The 20,420-nt window shown below is 38.1% G+C and overlaps 2 protein-coding genes across 8 annotated transcripts in view; one reads left to right on the forward strand and one right to left on the reverse strand.

The window, feature by feature from the left end:
• Positions 1-5,338, forward strand: part of DPH5 (diphthamide biosynthesis 5) — a 28,948-nt gene extending 23,610 nt beyond the window's left edge. For all 5 annotated transcript variants that reach the window (XM_030572441.1, XM_030572444.1, XM_030572443.1 and 2 more), the window contains exons 6-8: positions 2,191-2,230; positions 3,269-3,372; positions 5,090-5,338. In XM_030572441.1, the coding sequence (XP_030428301.1) occupies positions 2,191-2,230; positions 3,269-3,372; positions 5,090-5,313 (368 nt within the window). In that variant the 3' untranslated portion in view covers positions 5,314-5,338. The remainder of the gene's footprint in view (positions 1-2,190; positions 2,231-3,268; positions 3,373-5,089) is intronic.
• A 5,428-nt stretch (positions 5,339-10,766) lies between these two features.
• Positions 10,767-20,420, reverse strand: part of SLC30A7 (solute carrier family 30 member 7) — a 58,976-nt gene continuing 49,322 nt past the window's right edge. For 2 of the 3 annotated variants that reach the window (XM_030572438.1, XM_030572440.1), the window contains exons 9-10: positions 17,671-17,761; positions 10,767-16,548 (exon numbers count right to left, since the gene is read on the reverse strand). In XM_030572438.1, coding sequence (XP_030428298.1) covers positions 16,258-16,548; positions 17,671-17,761 — 382 coding nt within the window. In that variant the 3' untranslated portion in view covers positions 10,767-16,257. The remainder of the gene's footprint in view (positions 16,549-17,670; positions 17,762-20,420) is intronic. The other variant, XM_030572439.1, reaches the window with a different exon arrangement.

Here is a 20,420-nt window from a genome sequence, read left to right on the forward strand (position 1 = left end):
TAGAATTCAACAAGGATCAGAGATCTGCATGTGCTGTTAAAGTGCAGCATGAGGTTAAGGACAAACGTATCTCCTGTTCAAGATCCAAATCAGGTTGCAGTAATTAGCAAGTGTCATTTTACTTTAATAATTTGACCTCAGTAGACTCGATCTTGGAAGAAGCATGTCGTATTAGCCAAATCTGTAGTATTTCATTAAATGATTTTCATCTTCTAATGTAACATTCATTAGTCTGAAGACATTTACAGAGTGACAAGGTTACAGTGTAATATACAAAAACACTGTAAAGCAAGGATCTAAAGCAGATGAGTGATTTTAAATTAGCACCACCCTCAGTAGCTCACATTGTTTTGTCTGATCTTTTTATTTACCCCTTTCCTTTAATCCAAATCTTCAACACAAATGCTGGAAACATACAAGACTGTGTATAACTCTAACAACATAAATAGTCCCATTGGCTTCAATGGGCCTGTTTGTGTGCATAAAATCACACACATGCTTAAAAGCGTGCAGATTCGAGCCCTTGGTTTGTGACCACTTCAAGAACGACCATTTCTATGTCTCTTGGGCTGAGGAGGGAGCTGTCAGTGCTTAACAAATTAATAGTTTAAGTAAAAACATGCATTCTGTGGGCATTGGAAGAACCTTAGTCTGGAAACAATTTAAATGTACAAGTGTCCTTGCACATTTGGCTGACTTTCCAAATGCACAGAAATGTTTTCAGAGGTGGTTAAAATCAGATTGTTGGTAACTTTAAAGAAATTAAGTTTTCAGACAGAAGTGTAAGTCCTATTGTTACAAGTTAACAAACTTGAAGAAGGGAAGCAGGAGGGAGACTTCCCCCCCACACCTTTTTTTTGGTTCACTTACTCTGCATCTGTTAGCACTCAATGCTTTACACTGTTTCTCATTTTTTGTTGATTTTAATATAGCAGCATTGCAAAACCACAAAGTTTGGCGGGGCGGTGGGGTGGAGAATTCATGGCAAGTATAGGACTTAAATCAAATTTTAAGTCTCATTTGAAATCTGATAATTTCAAAATAAGTGTTCCTTTAATACCACTTGGTTGTGGTCTATTTTAATTTATTGTTTAGTCAAATTACATTAAAGGATATTTCACGGATGAGTAAAAGCAGAATGCAGAAACAGTGCTATTAGAATATGGTTCTGATTTGGAACTTCAACTTATGATAAATTGTATCTGTCGTTCCCACAACATTTTGTTTTTTTAAAGGCCAGGTTATGCACAGATCTTGTTATAAAAACCTTGTCCTCATAATTTCCTTGGCAGAAGTTGATGCTAAACTCTGAACAGCTATTTTAAGACTGTAAAAATACCCCAACTTTTACATTTTTTTGTACAACATTTTTACACATTGAATACAGATTTAAGATGAGTGAGGTAAGTCTCCTGTCTATGTGTTTGAGTGTAATAGACTAAGATTTGAACACCAAGTCCAAAATTGTGACAGTCAGTACAAGCTAAACATTCTATTGTTGAGTATGTAATTTGCATTGTTCCCTATTGTAGAACTTGAGTGCCTGTCGGAGATAATGCAGCCGCCTGAGACTCCATAAAATTGCAGAGTTGCTCTGTATATAAAACACACATATCCAGAAATTGTAGCAGGAAGGAACTGCTAATGAGTTGGGTTCCTGTGTGGTGGTTAAAGTGAATACTGTCGTTCAGTTATGCTACCTTTACCTTCTGCCTGCTGAGGTGCAACTGAACCTAGAATCTAAAAGCGTGCAATATATCTGGCTTTCAGATGCTTATATGATTAAATGTTTTCAAACAGTATCATTCTGAGATTTTTTCAATCCTATGACAAATGTGCCCATCATTGTAGTACTTAAGCGCTGTTTTACATTGTTCTTATTTGCACTGGAATCCGAGAAGTAATGCAAGCCCAGGTAAAACTTCATCTTTATAAAAGGAAAGGAAAAGGGTATTTCTTCATAACTAATATATGAAGCTCAGAATAGAGCTGATACTACTTTGCTAGAAATCTACATTTGTAGTTCCTACAATAGCTGAAATATTGGTATATGAAAAGCAGAAAAGACCTGCTAATTTAAACTACTAAATAAGCCCTTACTCATTTAGACAATTAAGATGAGTGAGAAGATTACAGTACCTCTGATTAAGTCTTTATTTGTGCCTAATAAATATAACTTTTATCCTGCAGACATAAAAGTAAAGGAGCAATCTCTGGAAAACCTGATGAAGTGAGTCACTATTTTGAAAATAAATATATTGTCAGCATGTTCTAATGAAAACTGACTGAAGATCCTTCCTCCTACTTAGTAATGCAGCACTCACCTGTTCCTTAGATGCTCACTTGTAATGAAATAAAGCACTTGGGCATGGTTCTGCATTCACTGCAATAAATCGGAGTTTTGCCATTTATTTCAGTGGGATTAAGCCCTTCGTTTGCAGCAGTTGCACTTGAGTTTTCGGTATTGTGTTCACTAAACAAAACATTGTCCTTCTATAAGAAGTTGTTCAGTGAATGAAGTCTTATAATTGTTCAATCTTGTACAGTATAGTCTCTCTCCCTGAAGCAGATGAACGGCTGAAAACAAAACAGTGCTCTGAATCATCTCAGTGCACTGGCCAGAAACTGCATTTGGAGTGTTGACATTCCATTCTCTTAACACCAAACAGAAGCATTTTTAATAGTGTTGGTTAAACTAAGGTCATTCAGCTGTCTCACAGTAGTTTGTCATTTCTAAACCATTTTTTTTATAATTGGGTCTGTGAACTATTGCTTTGACTTGCTGTAACTTTTGGCCTAGAGTCAGATTCATAAACGTTGCTTGAATGTAGCCAGAATTGACAAACTAGCTGAAATAGGTTTGAGAATAATTGAATATATTTCTGATTTATAATTATCTGCCTACATGATGATTGTTGGGAAAACGTGTTAGATTATTTGTTTTGTTTTTCTAAAGTAAGTGCAGACCCTGTATAGTTTCCAGCAGTCTCACTTGAATCTTAAGATAGCAAACTATCAGCCAGATCATGCCCTGCTGCTTTACAAGTGTGCAGGGAGCCCAGGGATTGCATCTGAGCTGAAATTCACCTTAACCCCTTCCCCCCCCCCCCCCCACAACCACCACCAAGCCTATGGATTACTTAAGCTATATGGGTTATGTTAAAGCTGAAATGTGCCATAGAGATAATGGAATGAGAGAATTACAGTACTATTCTGTGGTTTAATACTGTTTGGCAAGGTAGTTATTACTTTAATTGTTTTCCAACAGAGGAAAGAAGATTTATGAATCGCCACGGTACATGAGTGTGAATCAAGCTGCAGAACAGCTTCTTGCCATTGTTCAAAATAGGAGGCTTCAAGGAGAAGAACCAGGTAGACGTTTAATAGTTGTTTCCAGGTGCTAGTACTCCAGGCTTCCCCTTTCTCAACCTTTACTGAGGAGTCTGTACTACTGCTCTGCTCCTATTCATTAGAGCAGCTCCTGACCTGAAGTGGAACTGGGCTCCCTTCAAACCCTAGTCAGCTGCTCGCAAGATGTTTGACAAAGCCCAAGCTATACTGCAGGCAGTGAGCACGGGTGAATGGAAGTTAGTGATTCCTGGAGGCATAGTCAGATCTGTAGTCTTGTTCAACTGGTACAGTTACCATTCATCTTTCTGTTGGGTCCAGCAGAACAAACAAGGGGAGGCTGTTTGAACAGATCCGAATGGAGGGTTTATTTACACCGGTTTTTAGAACTGTTAGAATATTTTACTGTTGACAGTTCCCTTTAACTGTACTGTGAACGCCTTAGACAACTGTATTTCAAGATTTTCATATGATAGACACCTAAGTCACTTCACTAGTTATTGGCCAAATTCTTATTTACCCAACGGTAAATTCAGATTAATTCCATTTATATAAGTAGGCTTGGAAGAATTAGATTTGTTGGTAGATGTCTTTCATCATATACACACAAGCTGACAGTTACATTTTTCTTTATCTGTAAATTGACAATGCTGCTTGAAGGTAGTTTGATTTAAAAATATTTACTGTGTATATTTTGACATATGTTGAGTGTGAAGTTAAAGCATTCAGTTTTTGAATCTTGGCATCAACTGACAGTCCCCACAAAATTTTAAATAGATACATCAAAAAAATTGTTTAAAACCCATTATTTTGTAAACTCTAAAAATAGGAGAAAATGCATAAACTACTCTTGGTACGTCAAGTATCAGAGGGGTAGCCGTGTTAGTCTGGATCTGTAAAAGCAGCAGAGGGTCCTGAGGCACCTTATAGACTAACAGACAGTTTGGAGCATGAGCTTTCGTGGGTGAATCCGACGAAGTGGGTATTCCCACTGGAATAGATTGCCTAGGGAAGTTGTGGAATCTCCATCTCTGGAGATATTTAAGAGTAGGTTAGATAAATGTCTATTAGGGATGGTCTAGACAGTATTTGGTCCTGCCATGAGGGCAGGGGACTGGACTCGATGACCTCTCGAGGTCCCTTCCAGTCCTAGAGTCTATGAGTCTATAAGGTATCACAGGACTCTTTGCTGCTTTTATTGGTATGTCAGTTAAAAAAAATCAGAGAGCAGAGCTAAAACAAACCCCGCCTTCATTCACTTGTATTTCTATTAAAATTTGGTTTGATTTTTATTTACAAGACAACATTTTAGAGCAAATTATTCCTTTAGTAGTTTACTTCTCTCTGCTGAGGTCTGGAAGTAGGGGTGCAAAGTAAGGTCGTCTTCTCATCTAGACCAATATCCTGCTACTGGCACTGACTGAAAGGAAGATTCACTTGGAGAAGGGAACTAACTCCCCTCTATTGTGTATTTGCCACAGCCCATTCTAACTACTGTCAGCATGTAGCTTATAGTACTCTGTCTCCTCAAAGAACAGAATTCCATCCCACTTAGCAACAAAACTCCTGGCTTTAAAATGTTAAAGTCGGAGGCTGGGAACTTGAGATTCAATGCTTTTGTAAATGTAAAATACAATCATTACTTTCAGTGAAGCAAATACTGCTCAGTAAAGAGACTGAATTTGCTCTCTAGAAAATGAAAGATGAATTATTTCCTGAAATTGCATTTTCTTTTTTGTAGAAGTTACGGAGAACACACTCTGTGTTGGCCTAGCAAGGGTGGGTGCCATGGATCAGAAAATTGCTTCAGGCACCTTACAACAGATGTCCACAGTAGAACTAGGTGGCCCACTACATTCCATGATCATAGCAGGCAATATGCATCCTCTGGAAATAGATATGCTTAAGCTCTTTGCTGTGGATGAATTGAGCTTTGAAGACAATGAATGTCAAAGGAACACTTGAATAAAGAGCCTTTACCTGCCCCCTGCTTTGTGGCAATTTTCAAAATTTAGTTTTTCTATCCTTAAACATACAAACAGCATAAGTGGATTTATACTCTACTACCTACACCACTATGGGAGCATAAACATTCCCTCTAACATGAGTTCACATACTCTGCAGAAGAAGACATGGAACTGCAAGTAAAGTCTCCTGTTGGTTTCAGGATCGCTTTTCAGGAAGGTTTCCACAGGTTTGAGCTCATTGTGGTGAGAAGCTTCCCCTTCCCAGGGGCATCATGAATGCCAGAAGACCTACCCCTGGAGGGGAGGAATGGCTTCTGACTGGGCAGTGCAGAGGGAAGTTCAGATGAACCTGAGCAAGATGAACTGGGTAAGTGTGGGGAAAAAATAGCTTGCCAGGTCTGTGCACTCTACACCATGTGCACTGTCCCACTAGCACGAGGTGGACCTGTACCACATTCTCCAAATGAGGGAGAAAACAGGATCAGTGCTCTGGAAAACTTTGCTGTGCTTAGCTCCTGTCCTACTATACCACCCAAAGATGTAATTAATCTGGCCTATTGTGTGCAATTGGGGAAATGAATGTGGAAAGAAATTAACTGGGGGTTATGGGAAACAGTCAGGCCTGTCCATAAACCTTACCTTAGAAAAGGAAATAAAGGTGAGAATGTTGCAGCCTAGGAATCTGTTAAAGTGGTGACTGTTAATCACCTGAAAATGGTAGGGAACAGAAGAAGCCACATGGTCTGTGCCACACCTTGCGAGGTAGTTCTTCAAAAATGAGCTCTACAGCATGGACTTTCAAGATCCTTATTTGCCAGCTAGTCAGATCAGAAAATACACATGCAGGGTTTTTTTAACCAAGTTTTATTGAAAGGAAAATTTGATCCCAAATCTTTTTCAAATACATCAGATGAAACGTTTTACTTAAACCATTCAAGTAGAAGAAAGATATCAAATTTTTTAATATTGCACTTGGGGCAAGTCATAATGGCTTAACGGCAGCACTCCCCACCCAAGTTACAGTATAGCATCTCCGCAATTATTTAGAATCAGCAGTTTCCTACTCAAAACATTTGTTTAGAGATGTTCTAATACCACACTATTAAATTTAAGCACACCAGTAAGAGTACATCATGTATTTAAAAATTAACTGGAAAGGCGCAAACAGTACTGTGTTGCTGCTAGGAATGGTTTTGGCAATTTTTTCATTCACATTCCTTCATGTGCTAGCCAGCCCCCTCGGTAGCTACTAATTTCAACTCTTGAACTAGATCCTGGCACATATTACCATGAAGGGTTTTTATATATGTGGGAAGTGAAATATACAAATTCCTTTACACAACAGTGCTTCTGCCAAACATTGTATGCAGAGTAAAATTACCCCACAGGCAGGAACATACACTTGAAGTGTGGCTCACTAAACCTGAAAGGTAGATTATTCGGCATTTGTACATAGTGAGAGATGAATAAATATTTCAGTTGCTAGCAGATCCTGGGAGAATGACCTGCATCTTTTGAAAAGGTACTATAACAACCTCCTGCCCATAAAGGCCAGACATGGATGGTCACCAACACAAGGGCTTTGAGGAAAATGGGAGTAAAATAAAAATAAAAAGCAGAAAGAGGATCTGTGGTCTTGGGGGTGGGGGGAATTAACCACTTCATGAGTGAGTAGTGCTACTGTATGCAATGCAGCATCTTATTCAGGTAGGCTCTGAGATCATCTTATTTTGGTTTTGCAAAACCAGTATTAACAGTGAGAGAACTAGGTTGAAGAAAGTTCCTCTTTATCTTATATTATTCCTTTAACATCTAAAAGTCACACAGTTTAAAAAAAATCGGCTGTCATACCAAATACAATCACAGAAGCTAATTGAAGAAAACAGGACAAGGTTATTCATGAATAAAGATGCTGATCTGAACTGGTATTGAAACAATCTTAGGTATATTTTAGGGTTCTCATGCCTGTTTAATACAAATTCAACATCTTTAAAATCCATTTTCTATTTCATACAATCCTCAGGGTTTCATATGACATCTGAATTATGCAGTAGTAAGTCAGTGAGTGTGAAGGTACACTGAGCCTTGCATTGATCTGTCTTCCTTGTAAGTTCTATTAAGCAATTTATCTTAATGGGTGAAAGGTATATATAATATTCAGGAACAATGTTATTCAACAGCAACTTCTCCAGGTATCTCATTTGCATCCCCACAACACAGTCAAAGCTAGCATCTGTACTGAACTGGTGAGTATTTCCTTCCTCCCTTCTCTACTCAGATTTTTAATTCTTAAAAATTAAAACAAATCATAACCTCAAAAATAGTTAATCTTACTCAGTAGGCACTAGCTTCCACCTCTGAGTTAGAGTTCTGGATTCTGATAATAGACAGGCAGCCAGTCTTAAAATTTTCATAGTTTAATGACTGGAAGATCAAATGCAGATTACTGCAATAGTACATTACAAAAGAGTACTGGGCTCAATTATTCTGACATACTTATTTTTTGTACTAGTGTAACCCATAGTGTAGTGTAGCAAGGATACTAGATTTACTTAAGCTCCTCACTTGAGGCCCACTCACACAGTGTGTAACTTTATTCATGTTTAACTGTTTATAGGAAGGCCTATTTTCTGCTGTGTTATGTTCAATGCTAAGCAACATTGTCGGTAGTAATCTTAGACACATTTCTAGTAATGAGATTCACTGTAGCACCTTGCTGTTATGTCTTCATGGAGAGTTAGATGAGATTTTGACTTATCAGGTTTGTCAATTAGAAAAGTGAAATTTAGGAAGTTTCTCCCCCCCTCCCCATCACTCTTAAAATGGACCATCTTCTGCAGGGATTCAGGATGAAGTCAAGAGATTACTAACACCTCCATTAGTATATTCGAAGCAGAATCTAGTGTCATTTGAAACAAAACAGTTGTAAGTAGTCCTTGATGGTTCAACGGTCAGGGGTTTATATTAGTCACATGCTCTACAGTCTTCAATAATTCCAGCTCACCTAGTAGTTCATTAGTAGGTGAAAAAAATTAAATGTCGCTATGCTGTTTGGAAGCAGGGTGAAAGACTTCCTGGAAGACCTAAAACATGATGGCTGGACAGCCTGACAGGCATCCTACCCCATAATGGACCAGAGTTAGCTCAGGACAGAACATCCTGAAGAGACACAATGCATTTGTTGGCCTCCATGCTGCCCAAGCAATAGCATGAGAGCTACCCAAACAATGCTGCTTGGACTTCATGCTACAGGAGTAAATTTATACCAACTTAAAATGCAGGGTATGCCATGTACTGTCTTTTGACCAATTTACTCGCACATTCTTTTCAAATAAACCTACTCAGCCAAAAAGTCATGTACTTGAAATGACAACACAGTCCTGTTGCTTAACAGCAAAACTCTGGCTTCCATACACTATTACCACATTTAAAGTACATTTTACAAAAACAAATGTAGTTATGTACATCTTGCTATTAAATGTAAAAACCATCCCAAACAATTAAGACTCATCTTGATTGTAAAAAATGTGCATTTCTCATGAGCAAGACACTATGGGCTTGATTCTTCCCGCCCCGAGTCTCAAATTAAACATCTTCCTAGGCAAGAAAGGAATTTAATCTTTGTTACAAGTAGTTTAAAGAACAATTTTCATTAAAGGTCAGTGTGCAGAAAACGGATTATGCTGTCAAATACTGGTCTTGGCAAGGAAGATTAGCCATATGACAATCCTGAGTCCTTTTAAAATACACAAGAAAAACACAAAACAGTAACATCCAAGCAATTGCTGTAAGACATTTAGCAAGTCACAGCAACTGAAAAAGCATCCCAGTAACATTCAGCTAAAACATTCACAATAAGCAGCTTACCCCAATAATTTGGCTAGTGTTAAAAGTAGTTTAAGATAATTAGGAAGCTTAGCTCAGCAGCCCAGAAACAAATCAAAGCTGTAAGTCTGGAAGACAAAATCACCCCCAAAAGTCAGTTTGAGGTTATGGCTTGTACAATTTAGGTGAAAGAGGTTGGGTCTCCTTTTAAAATGGTGGCTCAAAGTGACGGAGACCCCATCCTTAAGATAAGTGGATTGTTGCATTATTGCCTGTGTAAAAGACCTCCCAAACAAAAGACAATACCCACAGTCCATGTATGTGCATGACATTAAAGAAGCCATGGAATAGGTCTTAACTTGGGGTTTGAATTGCACAGATTAAAAATTATTAGTTCATTCAGCACTCGTATATCTGCATCTATCTGGTGAGCTCAACTCAAGGCACAGACTAGCAATTAAGCAGCATTTATATATATAAAAATACAGATAGTGAGTCATACAGGAGGAATAAAAATGAATCTAAAAAGCTGCTTATCACTGTAAATTGCAATAATGCAGTAACATCTGCAGCAAAACCATTGCACTATACAAACCATCCCTGCAATTCAATCTTAGGTATTTCTGTAGTGTCTCTCATACTCAATGTTCATCAACTGTGACTAAAGTTGAACCGGTTAGAACTACAACACTGTTGATTTTAGCACTACCCATTACTGGGTATTTAATCAGTTACAAGGACACTGATATCTGCATCAGAAAAATACCTAGAATTCGTACCAGTCAGCAGCACATTTGATTTTTCAAGTAAGCATGCTTGTCTTGTTTTACTCCACTAAACACTGTACATTAAGTGTAAATTTATTAATTCACGAGTTTCCCCTCAAATAGCAAATTTAGTTCCTATTAATAAAAAGGAGACTTCCTTTTTCTTGCTCTATGTCCTAGTCAGACTAACCAACAGCTTCAGATATGGAAATCAAAGATACGTTTGTGGGATCTTTACTGTTCAGTCTCTGAATTCAGACAGAATGAGAGACTACAGTAATTTTGCACTGATAATTGTCATAATTAATTTTTGTGGAAGCATTGCATCTACAGTACAGGTGTTGTAGGATTGTCTCAGGAATTTAACATTCATTTTGAGTTCAAAATGTAAATGGCAGTAAAAATATGGTCTATGGATGTTTCTGGAAAGCACTCTATAGACAAATCTGGGTGTGTGTGTAAATACACAAGACATGGATAAGAGAGATCATGCTCATGTCAGAATCAAACGTGAACTAAGAGAATGTGATCTTGCACAGCACATCCAGTAGTCCTCATTTCCACTGCAGATACATTTGCCAGGAAGAACTCCTCTCCCCCAGTTTAGTTAAACACAGTAACTACTTCCAACCTCTTTAATAGTCTATTAAAACCTAGTAGACTAATTTTCACAGCAAAGTTTCGACAGAAAAAAGATTAAGTCTGTATTTGAACGATAAAAGCAAAACAGCTCTTCCATTACTATGATTATGCTGCAACTGCCTCTTTCTTTTGCATGGTGAGTTTATGAACATGGTTATTGCAATACAATTTCCAATTACTATAACAGTATTGAGAAACTTTCATTCATAGACAGACTCAGGGTTGAATGTTTAATTTGGTTAAAAGAACTCTTAGGACAATATATATATAGCAAATAGATGTTTTGAAAGCAAGTTTCCCACAATAGCTTTAACTTGTAATGTAAATTAAACAAATTTCAATCCAGTTCATTTGATAAGATGCAACAGTAAAAGGGAGTCTAAAATCTACAATTACGCAAGTACACAGTCACATACATCACTAGCAAGAATAAGATTGTGAACAAGCTGTCGCCATAAAAGTAATAAAAACCCTTCATGTTCCACGTTGATGCTGGCAAATACTTTTTCTGATATAAAGGCACTTTGGAAACCCAATATGGTTTGGTTCATTAAGTTTGCAAAGTACAAACAATTTTACAAACATACGATTATAACGAAGAATGCCATCCATTGTGACATTATGTACAAGACCGTTCTCTAATTTCTGATAACACTGGTTTTGTGGGAACGAGCAGCTTTCAGGCTTGTTTATGTGAACAGTTAGTTTGTCACAAGCTGGGGTGTGAATCTACTCAGCTAGCCTGCTAGAGACTAACTGTCGATATGGACCCTGCTGACATGCTTAGATCTAGTCCTCTTTATAACAGGACTAGATCAAAGTGCACTAGCAAATGGTTAATACATAAAGGCAGGAGCAACATGGGGAGTTAGTCTGCAGCAGGCTAGTGCAGAGTAGATTCATGCCCCAGCTTGCTATGAACTAATTTTTTTGTTTGGACAAGCCCTTCATTAAAGACATGACCAGGACTTGCAGTCCCACAATCTTAGTTTCCTGTTGGAACAATTGTAATAAGTAAAAAAAAAAAAACAAAAAAAAACCAACCTCACAGAATGAAAGAAGTTTGGGGGCCACAAAAGACAAGCCCAGAAGTCCAAGACGCATCCTTTCAGTTTTTACTCCTTAAACGTGAACTCTAGAAGTAGCCAAAAGGCAGCAGTCTATTTGGTCTTGGTTAACCGGGGTGGCAGTGGCTCTGTCTTGAAGAGTACAATGTTTTATACCATTACAGTACCAGAAAACTTTGGTCCAAAGAACTCAATTTATGATGTTCACTACATGGCTGCAAAGTCAATCTGTACATAAAGCTGTCTGACTCCTGCCTGTAACAAAAGAGGGAGAATTAGAAAACTGAACAATCCTGACCCACACAACTGTACCCCAGTTCCAAATGCTATTATACTTACACGCTTTTATTTGGTGAACAAAAATCTATTTGAGAGCTTGTTCTATAGTAATGAGTCTACTAAATTTAGTGCATGAGTTAAAGATGTGTAGGGCTTCTACAATGTTAAAAGAAAGCTTATCTTAAAGCACAAGATCTTCAACCACAATCTAAAGATCATGGGACATAAATTTTTAAAATGTCTGTGTTTTTAACCCTTGGAACAGATGCCAGTTCAAGTGAAGCAAAGCATAAGGATGTGTCAGAGTTTGAGCTATGAAACTGTCCTACAGCATAATAGAGATTTGTAGAGAAGACAGGCACAGCCATAGTGTATTTATATGAAACAGCAAAATAACTTTTGGTAATAATGGGCACATAAATTGCGAATCACCCCTCTGCTCAAAAACATCAAGAGATTCAATTTAGGGAATGCCCTTAGCTCTGCCATTGTTGTATATAAAATTATGAGTAAATTATTTAAGAGACTATTAACCCTTAAAGTCAGGTTGCTAGCTGCAAAAGTGGTGTATGTAGTTCATATGCAGAATCATCTTCGGGAGAAAGATAATAAAAATAGTCTGACTGAGAACACATTGCTGAGAATCAGATTAATGTCAACTAGGCGCTTAGATGGCTACGGTAGTGGAAGACAACTTTTAGTGAGCTCAAGATCTACACAAAAAATTCTAAGCATCCATGCAAATAATCAAAACATCCACATCTGCCTCTCAGGACTTGTCTAAATAGGACGTTATACCAGTATAGTTAAACTGCTGTAGTCACCATGTGGACAAGAGTACATTCTGTGTGGAGTAAGAGTAGCTTTTTCCTGTTTAGCTTAAACTACTTCCAAAGTGGCATAAACTAAACCAGAAAAAGCCATATTTACTCCGGAATAAGAATGTCCACACGGAGTGTTATAGCAGTTTACACTGATACCTTACTTTATACTGGTATGACTCATGGACAAGCCCTCAGTCACAGATGTGCAATACTCTGGCATCACTTGACTTGAGTCTTTAGGAACAGAACCACACTTGAGAAAACATAACTTGTCTGGGTCCCTGAAGTGCAGTGCACTTTGTTTCAGCAATAATGCATACTGAACATCTGAGGTCACTTTGACTAACCTGCCAAATTACAACTTTAAGAACTATGATCTCCACTACTGCTCAAAAATGTACCTTCACCTACTCCCACATATCAAAAGGGAAGGAAGATGTATCCTAAGTCCATTTGATACCAACCACTAGAATGAACATATGGAATAGTTGACATCTTGCTAGCAAAATAATCTCTCTCATTGGAGATTCAAGAGATTTGAAATGACAAAATAATTACAAATCTGTCCATCCAAACAGACTGCCCCCAAAGCCAAACTAACCTTCCCAAGAATCAGCCCTCCCACATATGTAAGCCATCTTCAGACTGACCTGTCCAACACATTAGCTGTTTTGTTGTACAAAACATGCCTGCTGCCTCCTAGTTATTTGCTGAACTAGATTCATATATGCTGGAACTTCTCAGACAGGATAGATTTATTTATAAGCTTGATTCTAGGAGGTCTACTTGAAATCAGTGCACAACCTCTTTATGTTCCATCATACAAGCTAGAAAGCAAGGAACTAATATCAATAAGCATTTATTTTTACTGGCTCCTCAAGTTCACCTGGTTCAGGATTCTTTAAGTTGGTTCAGTGCAGCAAAGATTTCAAAAACATCTTTTCACTAAAAATGGAGGCAGTGTCGATAGAGGTACCAAGGTGTTGCCTAAATACATGCACTACAGAAAGTGTCTGCAGCACCAAGTAATAGACGGTAAAAAGCTGAACATAACTAGATAGTAAAATTAAATATTATTGAGCAGATTCAGACAACATGGGTCCCATAATAAAAAGACAAATTAAGTGATCTGGAAAGTAGAGTGAGTAATGAGGTAGCAACATTACAGATGACAAAGTTATTCAGGCTGTGCATCTGCTTCATGTGTAGTCAGGCCCAAGGGACTCGATATGCTGTATGCATTAGAAACAGGATTCAAAGGACGAGGTCCTAGTTGGGATTTATTGTAGCTCATAGAAAGAATTCCCAAGGACCCAGGAGCTTTATCTAGTCTGGTAATCGGAAACATCACCAGATGTACAAACAATCTGTTGCACCATAAATGAGGCTGCTGCAAGATACAAGGACAGAGTTAACACTTTCCCACTGGAGCACATTCTGAAAAGAACATTTCTACAAACACCTTTTTAACTGACCCAGGCAATTTCCTGTTTTCCTCACTGACATTATAAATATTTGGGCTTGAATAAAACTCCCTTCCCTTCATCATCTTGTCTCTCTCTGTTGCTGATCTCACTGAAGTTAATCCTAGGTTTATGGGCTCATCAGTTCATTATCATGTAATGTTATGTAACATATTGAATATCACCACTTTAGTAATAATCTGACAATATTTTATTAACTATAGTTACAAAACAGGGCAAGAAAAAGTATGCAACAACTGAAAGGTAAATTAAGTTTGAAGCCCATGTATAAAAGGTTTCATCCCTTACTATTTACCTAGGTATTTATATGCTGCTCTCCCTCTCTCCACTATCACGGTGCTTCTGAATGCATCGCAAGGATTTAAGACTAGACATTACAACAATCCCTTACTTTCTTCACACCTTGTAACAGAAGTAACTTGGTTAGTTTACGGCTTTGTTTTCAAAGGTTCACGTGTGGTTCCCTGCACATGTGACTTTTTTTTGCAGAAAAGCTTAAGCCAAATAAATGAGTTTTGCATTGAGCTTCACATCAGGACTGCATTTTCTGCTACCATGACTAGTCAGGCATGTAAGTGCAAGTTGGTGAATCAAAAATCTGAGTGCAGATGCCCTTCACTGTGAGAGAGGTACAGAGAAAGCAAGTTCTTGGAAGCATTCCCATCCTCCTGTCTGCATCATCTCAGTCTTGCACAGGGTCAGCTTTTGGAATTAAAGCCTCCATTTAATGCAGATGCACTGTGCATTCTTAAGGAAAACAGTGTGGAGACAAAGTAGTACATGTAAGTTCCTGTCTGAACTTTTCAAACAATGCTACTCGAATTTGATGAACTCTAGAATAGAGTTAACTCTGGGGAATATGTACAGGCAGAGGCCAATTCAAAGTTGAACCGATGCTACTCATCATCTACAATTCTACAATCTAAGAATTTCCTGTATTGGTGAGGCACAGGTATCTGAAGGAAGGCATCCTCCCAACAGACCAAACATAGGATGGCTCTTAGTCTGACAGGGATACATAGGATGTCTATCCAGAAACAGCATCGCTGTGAACCTGTTCACTTCCAAGAGTCAAAAACAGGGTACAAGCCTGGATTCTTTGGAAGCTACAGAACAGAGAGGGATAAGTATCTTGGCTTTTATTCATGAAACAACATGCAAAAGATCTTTTTTTTCCTAGAGAAAACTTTCTATTGGATTAGGGTGAAATCGGGGAAGGGGAAACATTGGAGCTCTATATTATTTCAAGCGCCCAGATATTTACCATTTTGAGAACTGAATGGTACACAGCACCTTGTAACATTTGAGTGTCAGATCCTGGTCAAGGTAAGATGTCTTACAGGTTGGATATAACAAGATGAAATGTAGTTTGTTAGAGTAATGTAGCAGATACCATTAATTTTTTTTTTTAAACTGTGGCATCATTTGTTACGGACTTCCGATCTTAGCTATAGACAGCCAATTGAATCTCATTGCCTTTCCTTTTAATGCATCAGTGATAGAAAAACTGGCCTTGGTTGTTTTCTTCTCTTCCTTTAACCAGACAATATCAATTTCTAATGAAGTGCTCATATGGTCTGTATTGATTTTGGTAGTCTAACCTTAGCTGGAACCACTTTTACCATACAGCTTAAGTTATTTCTTAGTCTAAGAAAAGAGGAAATGCATTGATCTCAAACCAGCATGTGGTAATAGTTGGTAAATATTGACTTTAGTGGCCACCGCTGCCTGAAAGTTGCTAAAGGCAACAAAGCATGCAGAAAACGTGGCTTCTCAGAGCAACAGAAGTGAATTTCAATACAGAGGCATCACAGTGGATGCAGAAGTAGGGTTAGTCTCTGTGGTCAGACATCTTATCTTGAAAACCTCATCTGTTTTCTTTGTCCCTGGTATGTCAACATAAGGCTTCAATCCATGTCTAAGACTACAGCATTCTGGTGTCATGTCTCCCTTTAAGAGGCAGTAAAGAGAGTGATGAAGAGGAATGGGCCACATATATTAACCATCCTGCTTCTGGTAGCTGGAGTTAATCATAAGTTAAACAACAACTGTATTTAGTCTGGTGTTAAAGACAACACAGAGCTGTTACTTTTATAAACATTTTGTTGCTCTATTTTTATATTTACATCCATGTTCTCTCTATCACACACATCACCATGGTATCCAAGCATGCGACTGTAAGCAGGCAGACATACCTGAGTAAAAATATTGTGAGTTTGGCTTAGAATCCACTTGGCATCAGCATCAGGAGCTACAAATAGTTTCAAGGTCCCTATGTAAACGTCACTACAAAGGGTCCAGAAGTGTGGATCATGTAAACTGTAAACTCCTTGCAACTGCTGAACCTAAAATACCGATGACAGACATTTCAAAAATGATTTCTGAAAAAAAAAAATACATTACTACACACTAAGCTTTCCTTTATAGCAAACAGCTAATAGAAATGTCAGGCAGTACTCATCTTCACAAGAGCATTTAGCGAGGTCTCATCTAAATTAGTTAGTACTTTTGTCTCCATAGGTCTGAGAAGGAGAGAGTTCAGTGGAAAGACTGAGAACTGTTCTATTACATATCCACACAACTGCTGCACGAGGCTACAGTTATTTTACACTGGAAACTGGTGTTCTTCACTCCTTTCTAAAAACAGCAGTGTTTGAGGCAAGGAAGAAGGCACATGTACAGTTATTTCAGGGTGTGTAAGATGTACCCACTTCTCATCTCAACCAGGAATTCTTTTTGTGAGATGTTTAGTGCTACACAGCAACCCCATAAACCACTGGGGGAAAAAAACAGGGACATTTCTTTGGTACATGCATCATGCTAGCATTCCATAAAAGACATGTACTGTATAGGTATCAGGGACACAATGCCAAATGCAAACTATGACCTTCCTTTTGTATTTACTTCCAATGTTTTTAATATGCCTCAACACTTCTTGCGAAAGGTTAAGATAACTGCTCCAGAGGGGGAGAGAAAAATATTCCTTTGAATAGAAAAAGAATCTTTAGCAATGGCTGCTGAACATCAGATCAGAACTGGAGAACAAGCAAATTCTACAGACAACGATCCAACTGGCCTTCTTGTGAAATCTCCATTATAATGCTCTCTTACACCACTTTGTGACACAATACATTAAAAAAAAAAAAAGGTTTTAAGATCTATTCCAAGCCAAAAATATATACTATGTAACAGGAAATCATTTCAAAATATAAAGTTTTGGTTGGGACTACAGGATATGTAGAATTTGGGACTTCAGATGGTCAAATCCAGGTTTTTTGTTATGCTTTTGACCATTTCCAGATAAGTGTTCATTCATTTGTATATGTTTAGGACAGATTTAAGGAATCCTCTGTGGATTTACTGGTAGGAAAACATTCCAAAACACCCCCAAGAAGTCCAAACGTATGTTGCTTATTCATTTAATAGCTAAGTCTTATGCAAAAATGTCCTGAAGTGGAACAGCTCACCCTCTGATAGCACTGAGGCAGGGCATTTTCCAGGGAAGGTGGAGTTCGCTGCATTAAGATTCCAATGGACTCTCTTAAAAGTGGAACAACACTAGAAAGAAAACAAAACAGTTAATTACAGCCACATCTTCAAAGGATGCAGAATACAACAGCAATATTTCCACTTCCTGACAGAATGAATAAAATCAGTCAGGAAATATGAGGCAATACACTGAGGAGAAAGCATTATTACAGATTCACCACAGTGGAAAAAAAATGTTACAAAAGTCAAAAGGGTTGACATCACAATAATGCAAAAGCATGAATCTTTGTCACTCACGCATCTTCTATAGAGATAGTCAAGCAAGAGTAACAGTTTCATTTTGTGGGATTTGGATGGAATCTTGAAACTATGTTCTAAAACACATGGAAGAAAAAAATCATATGGTAAAGTGTAGTTTAGAACCAAAATCAATTTCAACAGCAATTATAACAGCCATAAAAATGTGCAAGAAAAGTTAAACCATTCTTGCTTTGGTCTCTGGCTTGAGACATATTTATAACATCATAAAACAAAATTAGCATGAACCAGTCCAGCCAGAACAAAGTGATTTGTCAAGAACAGCCAACTTAGCAATTTCTTGATGTTAACAAAATGCAGGGGCCTCATTCAAGCCCAAGCAGTGAACATTTGGAAGCAATTCGAGGTTTCTTCCTGGCTGTTTACTGTAGTGCAAGGAGCAAAGAAGGAGCATTGTGCCAGCTAGGACAGAGTTTTCACACATTGAACAAGTTTTACAATTCTTACGTTTTACAAATTCCTTCCTCAGTAGCTAATGCAATAAGTTCACGTGCTCTTAAAATACATCACCTTACTGCATACACCAAGAATAAAAGTACCCTGAACTCTGTCTTAAAACTACTATATCCTTTTGGCTTAGTGTAGCATAATGAAATTTCACAGGATGAAATGTATTTTGAGTCTTGTACAATGTGTGTATATATCTCAGCTTACATTTAAAACAGACTGCATTTTTAACCCACCTGACACCCTCTGGCAGTAGGATCAGCAATGTCTGAAACTGGAAGCCAGATTCCAACACCAGTACAATAATTGGAATAAATGTATTGTTTCCCAGGGTCAAAATCAGAAGAGTGATGGGATGAATGTAATCAGAGGGAATTTAGAATGAATCAGGAAAGATTTTGTAAGAGTGAGATCAATTAGACCATTTGCCAAAAGAAATTGTGTAAGCCTCATTTAAAGCCAAACAAAGCACTGGAGACACACTGTAGAGAAAATTCTGTATTGGCACAGGAGATGGACAAGATGATCTCATGGGTCTTTGCCGTTGCTAATTTGTTAGTCTGTGGTACGTTTAAACAGTGATGCGTCACGTCTTTCAGACGGTTTGACCTATAAAAGTGCAGGATATAAGCTGTTCCTGACAATGGACCCCTATACTTTGTGTGTCACAAACATCACTTTCCAAGTGAGAACAGGCATCCCTGAATGGATTTGAAGTTGACCTGAATTATAATTCATAAATTTACTTCTTGCTACGTGACCTTTTACAGTACTAGGCAAATTAGGGATACAAATTGAATATCAGTTTATTGAGAACTCTACATTTCACTGTGCTTATCAGTATTTTAACTGAAGGCTCCAACACGTAAAGCTTTTGATAAGCCACAGGGACCAGGACTGCACATTCTTTCATGGAGGGCTAGAGGGCCTATTAGCTTGTCTTCCTATTTAAACAAAAATTTCTTCCTCAGCCAGAGAAAGAAGTAATACCGCTCAGCAAAACAACATATGAAACTGAACTCTGCTGGAAATATTTAGGACTTCCTGGTAAAAATATAACTCTATTGATAGCATAAAATAGTATTTAAACTTGTATCATTTGAAATTGGGAGTGGAGGTGAAGTGTCTGTAGAAGGACTGGGTGTATCTACCCTCAGAGTCTGAAAATTCTTGCCATTTGGTGCAAATTAGTCCATTCTAAGGTTGGGTTTGGCTAATCAGTATGGCTGGATCAAACCAATTTTTAAACATGGTGCACACTGGACGAAGGAAACATCCTGCTAGAAAGCTTTAGCAGAAGCCATCTTTAAACCAGAGTTGCTTAACTCTGCTGGGAGCCCAACTAGACAGGACTTGAGAGATTGGAATTTCCAAAGGTTTGTAATTATGAGAACATAAGAATGGCCCTACTGGGTCAGACCAAAGGTCCATCTAGCCTAGTATTCTGTCTTCTGCCTGCCAGGTGCTCCAGAGGGAATGAACAAAACAGGCAATCAAATGATCCATCCCCTGTCGCTCATTCCCAGCTTCTGGCAAACAGAGGCTAGGAATAGCATTGACTTGTTGACCCCCTCAAAGAATTCTAGTAGACTGGTAAAGCATGATTTCCCTTTACTAAAACCATGTTGACTCTTCCTCAACAAATTATGTTAATCTATATGTCTGACAATATTGTTCTTTATTATAGTTTCAACCAGTTTGCCCAATACTCAAGTCAGGCTTACAGGCCTGTAATTGCTGGGATCACCGCTGGAGCCCTTCTTAAAAATTGGCATCACATTAGCTATCCTCCAGTCATCTGGTACAGAAGCTGATTTAAATGATAGGTTACAGACTACAGTTAGTAGTTCTGCAATTTCACATTTGAGTTCCTTCACAGATAGTGTGTGAAGCCTCCCCTTGACAGATAATAAATCTAGATGTAGCAACACTTAACACAAACTGAACCATCTGCCCAACCTCA

The sequence above is a fragment of the Gopherus evgoodei genome, chromosome 8 (genome assembly GCF_007399415.2).
Source record: "Gopherus evgoodei ecotype Sinaloan lineage chromosome 8, rGopEvg1_v1.p, whole genome shotgun sequence".
NCBI lineage: Eukaryota > Metazoa > Chordata > Testudines > Testudinidae > Gopherus > Gopherus evgoodei.